This window comes from Chrysochloris asiatica, unplaced genomic scaffold (assembly GCF_000296735.1).
Source record: "Chrysochloris asiatica unplaced genomic scaffold, ChrAsi1.0 scaffold00029, whole genome shotgun sequence".
Classification (NCBI taxonomy): Eukaryota; Metazoa; Chordata; class Mammalia; order Afrosoricida; family Chrysochloridae; genus Chrysochloris; species Chrysochloris asiatica.
Window position 1 is genome coordinate 25,620,006 of NW_006408547.1, and position 11,572 is coordinate 25,631,577.

The following is an 11,572-nucleotide window of genomic DNA, read 5'->3' on the forward strand; positions in this document are numbered from 1 at the left end:
ACGCTCACAGAGCACTGGCTGGAGGTGAAGGTCAAGAATACAAGCTGGAGTGCTTGTCTGACCTGTCTACACTGGAAAGTAGCCAAAGCAGCCCTGGGGCCTAAGAAGGGTGAATTTCATCTCCTTTTATGTATTTTCCTAGGCAACTTTGTAAGGGAGGAGAAAGAAAGAAAAAAAAAAAAGATAAGGAATTATACCCAACTCAGATAATCAACCCTAAAAGAATTGAGTTGATTGTGTAGTTGGGACCACATAATTCCTAAGGTCAAAACCCTTTAAAGTTTATTACGAATGTGTCTTACAAGGAGAGATTCTGTCTTCTTGCTGCTAAGGAGGTATACACACTACAGCAGCACTTCATAGCCATCGTGACCTCTGACCTCTCCCCTCCATGTCTTCCCCCTTCACATCTGTCTCCCTTTAGATGCTCAACATTCTTACAATATGTTTTCCATTCCCAAGTTATCAACAGCTTTTCTTTCAGCAGTTTGAAGTTAATTCTTCTGTAGATCTCACAGCCCCAGGGAAGCCATGTAAATGGTATTTAGGCTAACAGACCAGCCGGGTCTTATCTCCCTCTATAGGGCCAACACTTTACCAGGCATTCCATCTGCCTCATTCCCCCAGCCAGATCCCCTGGTGGAGGTTCCCAGAGCTATGGGACCGGAGAGTCAGAGGTCCCTTGGGCCTGTCCCAGAAGCCCCAGCTCGCAGCCACCTTCCTCTGTCCCCCTAGTCATCCCCCCACAAGCCACCGTTTATGTTTTCCATCTCAGTAGTGTAGTCACTGAGGAATCTTACATAAATGGAATCATTCAGTATGTGGCCTTTTGAGATTCGCCTTTTCCACTCCGCCAAATTCCCTTGAGATTGTATCAGTGATGTTGATTTTTTTTTTAAGGTTTCCAGCAAAGGTAAGATAAATCCTGAGAAGGGCCTTCTTATCTTCACCCTTTGCTATTCACACCCATGTCAAACCAAAGATTTCTAACGTTACCTTAGCTCAGAAGACATAAAGTGCAACCCTGTGTCTTTTCAGGTGGGGAGTTTGTTCAGATGGATACTTGTTTTTGATTGCCTTTGTAGTGTAAGTAGTTGTTTTAGCAAGAATGACTTGGGTGTTCACACAACTTTAACTTTTTTGTGGTCTTTGGAACATATGTCACCCACCAACAACATCTTCGTTCTCTCAGGTTTCCTGGAACACTGCTAGCCCACTTGTAGCACATGCTACCTCCTGGTTGTTGTTGTTAAGTGCTGTTGAGTCCATTCCGGGACTTATGTAACTGCATGAATCTGAAGATTCAGGCCTTACCCCACAGTTTCATTCACCAAAGTCCATTGGGACACAGGTGTCCCCATAATTGTATCGAAATCCATTTTCATGATTTCAGCATGACTTCCATTGCAACAAAAAAATTCAAGGCAGAAAATCATTTTTGAAAGATTTAAGTGTGAAAACTCAAAATGACTCACTTTTCCCAGTTGCATCTAAGAAAGTGGTAAGGAGAGAGCTTTGTCCGTAATAACTCTTAAGTGGTCTGAAGGAGTAGGACAAGATAGGGCAGTCTTGGCTGAAAGATCAAGAGGAGATTATGATCACCTACCCTGAAGATCAGATTTTGAACTCCAGCTGTGCACACACATGTTCCACAAGTGTCAAGCAGAACGGGGCCTGCTGACCTTAGACAAGAGAGTGGCCGTTCAGAAGCGCGCTTGATGGTTGTGAGGGGCCATCGAGTTGGTTTCTACTTACAGTGACTGTACAGGGTTTCTGAGGAGTGGCTGGTGGGTCTAAACCACTGATCTTACAGTTAGCAGTCTAGTACGTACCCCACAATGCCACACTTGGTAGGGCTCCTTGCAGCATGTGAAATCCGCTGCTGCTCTTCCGTTGGGCACTTGATCCACAAGGATCCTTCAGCCCTTTTCCTCACTTCTCATTGGCCATACCTGTATTTAAAAGAACATTAAGGGCCTTCCTTCCCTGCCCCTGCCCCTGCCCCTGCCCCTGCGTCCAGACAGAGCATTTCCGGCCATGTCTGGTGACCCGCTAGTGGCCCTCCACATTCAGTATAGGAGTAGCTGAAGGTGAGCTGGGATGAACCTCGGAGAAAGGTGTTGGGTGGGCTCACCAGAACTGCTCATGTCCCCGTAGCAGCATTCAGGTGACAAACTGGCCCTGTAGGATTGGTCCCGCACTTGGGTCCACTCGCCAACTGCTCCTCAGAAACCCCATAGAAGGTCCCTGTGGGTCAGAACCGACTGGACAGCACTTCACAACAGCACATTTAAGGGGGATGCTTCCTTATTGGACCATAAGTTCTGCTGAACTGACGTTTTTCTAGAGGAGAGGAGGAAGTCTCCCTCTCTCATGTCTGAAAGCAAGGACCTGAAATGGTTGTCATTAATGATCTGAACCTTCAGAATTACTGTATGCGTCCTTCACTGATACTGTCCGTTTCCCTTAAAGCAATTGCCTCGCACTCTACTTCAGTCCTGCGGTGGAACTGCAGGTTAATGCGCTGGACTGCAGAGTCGGTTTGAACCACAAGGTCGGCGGTGGTTCAAGCTCACCAGCTGCTCCTTGGAAACCCTATACAGGGTCGCTATGGGTCGGAACCGATCCAACAGCAATTAGCAACAATACTTTAGTCATTTTCATTCCTCACTACCTAGTTGAGTAAGATGATAGTGTTTATATTTCTGAAGCAGGGACAGTTGACATTTCCACACATTTCTAGTTGGCTGACAGACTGGAATAGTCCACGTGGCAGTTGTATTTAGTAATGTCAGTAACTTGGTTCACAGATCTAAGAGCCGTCTCTGCGGCTCTGTGCCTGCTTCTCTTGTACATCTGATGCTTACCTTGTTTGGGAACCTGGAAATTTTGCAATGCGCATAAGACTGAGTTTTTGTTCATTTCTATTGTGAATTGAGTGATAGTTTACATGGGAGAACAAGACTGAGTTTCAGTGTCTTAAACTGGGAGGGAATGTTGAACTAGTCCTCAAGTGCATGGTTGTAATATTTCTACAGAGAAGTCTTCACATAGGCAGTAACAGTTTCTCATCAACTTTGACTTTTTTTTTTCGTTATTTTAAGTAGCCCTTCTTTACATGGCTTTGGTTCTGTTTTGCCCTGGAAACTCCTAATTTCTGAGACAGCCCTATGAAAAGAAATGATTTTTAGCTGCAAAACTGGTTTTCATTATACAGTTTGTACCAACAGACCCTAGAAATACAAAGTAGTGTGAAAAAAAAAACACCCCAATTGACCGCTCCTGCGTTGCCGGGCAAAGGTCTCATTTCCCGGGAAGACTCACGCTGCCCCTCTCTCCTGGCAGGATCGGCCAGCCATACAGTTGTACCAGCCAGGGGCTCGCATCCGACCCCGCGTGAGCCTTACAAGCAGCACCTGTGAGTGTGTTGGGCTTCCACCTGCTGAGGAGAGCTCTGAGGGGATGAAGGACCAGGCAGACGCCTCACCTGGGGCCACTTCGAAGAAGAGTGAAGAGTCCACCCACGAGTAAGCCAAGTTTGAGGCTGTTAATGTGCTACTTACTCAGTGTTCCAGAGATTCGAAAGGGCGTTTCTGACGTGTATCGGTCACCCTAGGATATAACATGAAGGGCTGCCTTAGAAATGTCTGGAAACCATTCTTTAGCAAGAAGTGATTGATTTTTAAGTGAGTACAATTTTTGTAGGTTTTCCTACTTCTAGAATAAGCTAGTACTTACTGTTTAACTAAAACAGAAAACGTCTCGTTTGGGAAGTTGGAAAGTACGCTGTGAATGCTGGAGCCCGTTATGTGTTGTAGGAATAATTTGCACTTTGTGTTTGACACAGTTGTAAGCGTGTTATCGGTACTTCTTGTTGGTCTCTCTCCAACACAGTCAACACAGTGAGCGATTCTCATTTCCTTGTCACCTGTCAGTAGCCACCTCTGCATGCCCAAGTTTGGTAACACGTTCCAACAAGCCCTCTCACGTAGTCTGTAGCACTACATAACAGCCAACAAGTGTACGTTATTGCTGTTTTAATAATCAGGCCATTGATGTGAAAAATTGTTTCATAGTCTTTTAATGTGCTCATGGTTTATACCAACGATGCTTTCAGGTTTGCCTAAAGATAGTATAAATGTCATTATTTGGGGACAGAGGTGACATAGATACAGCATCGAGAGTCCATCTTTTTGCAGTCTAAGGCAACTTTTGTTTAAAATAACGTATGTGTTTCTGAACTTATGAATTCTGTAGTGGTTTTTCCTTTTTGTTTAATTTTCAAATGTTCTGTTTTTGGCACTGTGTTTTAAACCTGATGTTAAATAAAAATTTGTTGGTATGGACATTAAGCCCAGTTATTGTAGTTTTCCTACATAAGCTTTTATATAGTTAAAGACTACTTCTTAAAATATGAGTTTAATTATCTGAATATTTTGCTGATTCTTTTCATTCCTTGTTATTGATAAATTATAAAATGTTTGTATTTATTTTAAAAACTCACAATTAGTCATTTATAGTTTATTAAAAATGTATGATTGTTGTACATACAAAGGGTCTTCAAAGGTTCATGGAAAAAAGGAATGAAAAGGTAATGGAACTTTCCACAAACTTTTTGAAGTCTCCATAGTCAGTTCCATCGTCCCGAAGGGTGCAGAGCTGTGCTCTGGAATTCCAAGGAGCTGAAGAGGCAGGACTCGCTGTGGATTGAGCAAGGTGGTTGTGCCCAGCAAGTCAACCCTAGCTGGAAAGGGTCAGTAGCGAGGAATATAGACTTTGCAGACCAGATGATCTCTGGGACAACTACAGACTTATTCATTGGAGCACAAAGCAGCTATGACGTAAAGGAATGGCGTAGCTGTATTCCAGGAAGTACTGGTGTGTCGCAATAGGATCAGCACTTTACTGCTAACTGCAAGGTTGGTGGTTCAAACCAACCAGCCGCCATCAGTTGGAACCAACTCCATGGCACTTAGGAGCAATAACCACAAAGCTGTGTTCCAATAAAACTTTATTTACCAAAACAGGTAGTGGTCTATATTTAGAGGGCCGTAGGGTTCCGATTGATAGTGACCCCCTACATAGAGTATGGAGTTCTGATGTGGTGCTGTAGGATCAGCACTGGACCGTGAACCACAAGGTCGGCGGTTCAAACCCAACAGCTGCTCCTTGGAAACACTATACAGGGTCACTGTGAGTCGGGAATGACTCAGTGGCACTTAACAACAACACCACTTAGCGTATAGAGTGTTGTTGTTAAGAGCATGGCATCCGTCTCTGAAGAGTGGCTCTATCTCACTGTGTTGTTGGGCTCTGATCGGAAGACTTCCAGATCTCAGAGGCAGCTACAGAGCCAGTGGATGCTGCCACCAGCAGCCCTCTTTGGCTTCGTTAGTTTTTTGGTTTGTTTGTGTTTGATGCCTGTGTTCCCCCGAGTCCTCTTGTGCTTATTTTCAAAACTGTTGGTGTGAAACTGTCGTTCTCAAACTTTTTGGTCTCAGATCTCTTCACATTCTTAAAAAATAAGAAGAACTCACAATTTTTGCAAATCTGTTCGCAAATCGACACCTTTTGATGTTTACTGTATTGCAAATAGAAACAAATATTTGAAAGACTCCAGGAAGCAGCCTCCCACTGAGCTATGAGGGTGATGGTCCCACATACCACGTAAGCTCGGACAGAGAGAGAGAGCCCAACACTGCTGTGCTGTGCTGTGCTGCCTGCTGTAAAGTTGGTTTCCACTCGTAGTGACCCTAACAGGGTTTCCCAGGCTGTCAATCTTTATGGGAACAGAGAGCCTCATCTTTCTCCTGAGGAACAGCTAGCTGGGAGATTCATAGTGCTGACCTTGTAGGTTACCATCCCAATGCATAACCCACCACACTCCAAGTGCTCCTGAAATAATACCTTGTTGTTGTTAAGTGCCGTGGAGTTGGTTCTGACTCACAGCGACCCTTTACAGGGTTTCCGAGGCTGTAAATCTTGACGGGAACAGAAAGCCTCATCTTTCTCCCGCAGAACAGCTGGCAGTTTCGAACTAATGACCATGAGATTAGCAGCCTGATTTGTAACCACTACACTACCAGAAATAATACCTTACTTAATGAAAATATGGTTTTAACCTCAAAGAATACCTTAAAAGGGTCTTTAGTCCCCTCCCCACGTATTCCCAAAACGTACGTTGAGAACCTCAGTAATTGAAAAAAATAAAAGCAGTTACCAGTGAGTTGATTCCAACTCAAAGCAGCACCACATGTCAGAACACAAAAACCATAGGCTAAATTTGGGGCCTTTTTCCTGAGGTACCTTGAGTGTACTTGAGCTTCCAAAGTTTCTGTTATCTAGCACATTTTCGACACCCAGGGACACCAGAACATTAATCATTGTGTTAAGTGTCGTTAAGAACCATTGTATTAATTGGTTCCAATTCATAGCGACCCTGTACAGGGTTTCTGAGGCTTTCATTCTCCCTGGGAACAGAAAGCTTCATCTTCCTCCTTCAGAGCAGCTGGCGGGCTCCATGTGGTTCCTGGTCCCCCAAAGCATGAATACATTTTAATGGTGGCTTGTTTTGGTATAAAATAGTTCCATATGCACTTCTCAGTCAGCACTTAGACTCGCTTTTAAGATTAAGTGAGTAGGATACACATTAATTAATGCTTTTTAGAAATGGAGAACCTGGTAAGATCTGAAGCTGCTCACATATTCATATGTGTGATATTTTATTACTAACTACCAGTAAATCCAAAGCTTTTGAATTTGAATTTATCATCTGCCTGAGAAATGTAAAACTGTTTAGGAAAAAACATAATCTCAAGAGAATTATACAAGGGGGCTTAAAAAAGTTTATGGGAAAATGGAATTAAAATTTTTTTCCATGAACTTTTTGAAGCCCTCTCTTGTAGGTAATTTTGGGGCAGGATGAAAGCTCCCAGTGTGGCCACAAAGCTGTTTGGAGGCTTGCTTCATTTTTTTAAGATTTTTTAGTAATTCCTATTCTAAAACTCCCCTTCAACATTTCTTTGGTTTCCCATTTTGGGTTCCAATCTTTGGCTTTATTTAACTACTTAGTGGTTGTAATAATCCTGTTCTACGCATGAACACAGCAAGGGAGAGCCGTTAACTACTGATGTCTTAGCGGCTCAGAACCTGGCAGCAGTAGATGGTGGACACCAACAGCCGGAATCTGGCTTTCAAATCTCCGTCAGATAAACACATTTACTTTTCTTTGGGGGAAAAAGTTTTCACTTCACAGCAGTTCTTATTGAACAAACTTCTTCATTGCATCAATTCCATGGCAGTCAAACACATGGTGTTGGCAAAGTGTATTGAATCTACCACAGACTCCAACAGGAACAAACAAATCTGTCTTGGAAGAAATACAGCCAGAATGTTTCTCCGAAGCCAGGATGAGGAGACTTCGTCTCTCGGACTTTAGACATGTTATCAGGATGGACCAATCCGTGGAAAAAGGCTTGATGATGTAGAGGGTCATAGAAAAAGAGGAAGACCCTCAACAGGATGGATTGATTCAGTGGCTGCAACAATGACCTCAGGGAGGGCGGCACACAACCCATGTTTCAGCCTTTTGTTCTTCGAGTCGCTCTGAGTTGGAGCCATCTCGAACGCACCTAACAACAACAAATCACTTGTGGAAGGTGAAGCAACTCCTGGGATAATGAGCTCCATTTTAACTGTTTGTAAACGCTTTCCTCAGAAGTCATGGGGAACTTCTGGCCCTTGTCCTGTATCGAAATCATTTGGTCTGGCCCTGTCAAGGCAACTGCAGTTCAGCCATCACATCATTGTTGTTAAGTTGAGTCGGTTCCAACTCATAGTGCCCCTGTATAGGGTTTCCCAGGAGCGGCTGTTGGACTTGAACCATCGATCTTGCAGTTCAGTGTGTGATCCTGAAGAGCCACACCAGGACTCCAGCCATCAGATTAATTAAATGAGTCGATTAAATGTTTGACCAAATATAGCATGTTAATATTTAAGTTGATAATTTTATATAGCCTGTGAATGATGTTATAAATGTTGGCAGAAAAAGGATTCCCTACACTGTGGGCTAATGCATCATGACAACAGCAAAGTCATTTGAACTGCAAGGTTGGTGGTTCAAGCTCACCAGCTGCTCCTTGGAAACTCTATACAGGGTTGCTATGGGTTGGAATCGACTGAACGGCACTTCACAACAACAACCCCTGCTTGATAGCAACAAGGACATGTCCAGTAGCACGGGCTTCCCCTTGAATAGAGCACGTCCGGCCATTCTCTGTGTGGTCCCTGAGCGATCAGACAGCTCAGTGTATCCAGAACCAGACAAGCTCTGGCCTCTCTCGTGGCCCCTGCGGTTTCCATTACTGAGGTGAAGGGACACACCTTGTTGCTTTCCACTAGCTCACTGGTTGGTCACTTAAACGCCGAATGTTATCTGAATTGAATTCTGTACATTTGGGAGTCCTGATGTGCTGTAGAATCAGCCAGCCCCGGACTGCTAACTGCAATGTTTGGTGCTTCAGACTCACGGGTCACTCCCTGGAAACCCTATCCAGGGGTCCTTTGAGGCAGTCTCTTAACAACAGTAACAGAAGACCTAAGATGTAGTTGTTGTTAAGTGTCGTAGAGTTGGTTCTTATAGCAATCTTGTAAATCTCTGAGGAGCAGAAAGCCTCATCTTTCTCCCATGGAGCAGCTGGTGGGCTTGAACCACTGGCCTTGTGGTTGGCAGTCCAGTGCTGATCCCCTACAGACTGTTAATTTATTTACCTCATGCTGCAAGAAAGGATTTTTTCTCTATTAAGTTCTCACTTTGGTTGTATCAACTCTGGTATGAAAAGATGGTATGCGCCTCATTCTCCAGGTTATAAACATGTAAACTTTTAAACAAATTTACTTTCAATTCTATTGTTTCTACATTTAAATTTAAGGTTAAATCTTTAAAACAGGAATTAAAATGAAGAATTAATTATTTAAGCTACATGATCTATGTTAGTAGCCAAGAAAAAGAAAGAAAAAAATTTAATTTCAGAACAATATTTCTGAGTTAAGAGGGTTTAAAACAGAACAAAACACAGAATTTGGCCTACTTAATGGATTGCTTCAACCCACTGTAGCTATGTTGTTGTTGTGAAGTGCCATTGAGTCAATTCTGACCCATAGCGACCCTGTATAGGGTTTCCGAGGAGCAGCTGGTGAACTTGAACCGCTGACTTTGCAGTTCAAAAAGGCTTTGCAGTCTGGCGCATTAACCCACAGCACCACGTTGTTGTTGTTAAGTGCCGTGGAGTGGGTTCTGACTCATAGCGACCCTGTACAGGGTTTCCAAGGCTGTAAATCTTTATGGGACCAGAACGCCTCATCTTTCTCCCGCGAAACCACTGGTAGTTTCAAACTGCTGACCTTGCAGTTCGCAGCCCGATTCGTAACCACTACGCTACCAGAGTCACTTCCCACAGCACCAGGCAAGATTTAATGGTAATAATTATTTGAAAACTCAGTTTAAATCTTTTATTTTTGATTTTTCTGCTCCAGTTGAGTTTAGAAAAATGCAATCTGTCTTCTCTGTGAGAGCTTCTGGTCAGCATTTTGGTGGAAAACTAGAAGCTTCTTATAAATTGTTATCTCTGTTTTCTGTGCATCAAAAGCATGTTTGTTTTGTAAAGTTATACATTTCTCCCAGAATTCTTCGTTGTTACACATCCAAAAGGAATATAATTATGTAAGTAACCTGCATCACCAAGGGGATAAACAAAGAACCTTGGTCAGTTGGAATGCAAGCAGTTTACCTGAAAAAGAAAACGGCATTTCTCCATGATAATGGTGTTTTTCATAGAAATCATCATCATTGTTGTACATGACTTTCACGCCAGCTTGGTAGCAGTGTGCCCACAGAGAACTGGCCCAGTTTCCCATCTCAGGCAGCGGTTAGCCCCTGCGCTGCTGGAATTATGCTTTCTGAACTCCAAAAGGAACAGGTGATTTGACAGGATTTTTGAGCCAACTTGGGGTTTGAGGACAAAGGCAAAAGATATTGTTTTGATGCCAAAATACTGGCATTTTACTGATATCTTAATGGATCATAGAAACCATAATAGAGCATGTAAGGAGGGCTTCAAAAATTTCATGGAAAAAGTCCATTATCTTTCCGTTCAATTTTTCCACAGTTTTTGAAGCCTCCCACCCCCACCTGAGAAGTTAAGGTCAACAAATATTAGCATTTACAAGTGGAAGTCTGTTGTTGGTACTCCTCTCTCCTAGATCTTAAACACCCTCTTTCCTGTAGACGCATTCTCTCTGCCTTCTAACATTATTTGGTTTCCTAGCTCCTGTGTTATAAAGAACACTTCTCAGGCAAAAGCATCATACCTATCAAAACACGAAACAGTAATGTTCCTGAAATCGGATATTGAATGCCTAATAGTACATCCAGTGCTATCCAGTTGACCCCAACTCATGGGGAGCCCATATGTGTCCAAGTAGAACTGTGTTCCTTAGTTTTTGGTGGCTGATTCTTTTGGTAGTAAATTTCCAGAACTTTCTTCCAAGACACCTCTGGGTGAACTTGAACCTCCAACTTCTCAGGTAGCTGCTGAGCACATTGATCATTTGCCCCAGTGCCGTGAAATGAATTTCTTGATGTGGACTTTTGGAAAAGCAGCTTGTTTTCTTAGATTAGAACTTAGCATTTCCATCAGTTGGTAAACTCTTAACGATGTTTCTGAAAGGTACATTACACACTGCTAACCTCAAAGTTGACGAGCCATATGGAGTAGGCCTACCCTATAACACACAACGTCACCGTGAGTCAGAATGGGCTTGATGGCCACTCACAACAGTGACCCCTACTAAGAAATAATGAGAAGAAACTACATCTTCCTCTATAACAGAAACAAATCCATGGCTATTTATCCACTCAGTCTAATTACATTTGCTGGGTGTGTACTTTGTGCTAGATGCTAATGTATGATACACGTATAAGAACTGGCTAATGAAGACAGTATTGTTGTGTGCCATTGAGTCAATCTGGTGTCCAGACCAACACTTTATGACAGAGCAGAACTGTATCTCCCTAGGCTGCCATAACACCACCACCTGGGGGGCGTGAAACGATACACATTCATTTTCTCAGCCTTCTTGAAGCTGGAAGTTTGAAGTCAAGTTGATGGCAGGACCATGCTCTACATGAAGACCTCACCCTCCTTCAGGATGATTCCATTGTAACTAACAATGTCTGCAGTGACCTTTTGTTCCAAAATAGGGTTATAGTCTGAAGTTCTGGGAAGGATATAAATTGGGGATGGGGATGAAAGGACACTGTTCAATCCCCATCACTCATCTGTCAGTTAATCACACAGTGGGCCTTACATGTTGCTGAGATGCTAGAAGCTAGGCCACCTGTATTTGAACTACCAGCAGGGTCACCCATGGTGGACAAGCTTCAGCTGAGCTTCCAGACAAAGACTGTGAAGATCACTGTGACAAAGACAGGCAGATTACTTCTGAATGTTTAGCCGCTAAAAACTATATCTGTGGGACACTGTCAGACAGCACCAAAATGCCAAATATTTTT

The 11,572-nt window shown here is 43.2% G+C and overlaps 1 protein-coding gene across 1 annotated transcript in view; it reads left to right on the forward strand.

Annotated features, from left to right (window-relative positions):
• Positions 1–3,531, forward strand: part of UPF3A (UPF3 regulator of nonsense transcripts homolog A (yeast)) — a 28,580-nt gene extending 25,049 nt beyond the window's left edge. Inside the window, exon 10 of the mRNA XM_006851555.1 lies at positions 3,346–3,531. Coding sequence (XP_006851618.1) covers positions 3,346–3,531 — 186 coding nt within the window. The remainder of the gene's footprint in view (positions 1–3,345) is intronic.
• The last annotated feature ends 8,041 nt before the right edge of the window (positions 3,532–11,572 follow it).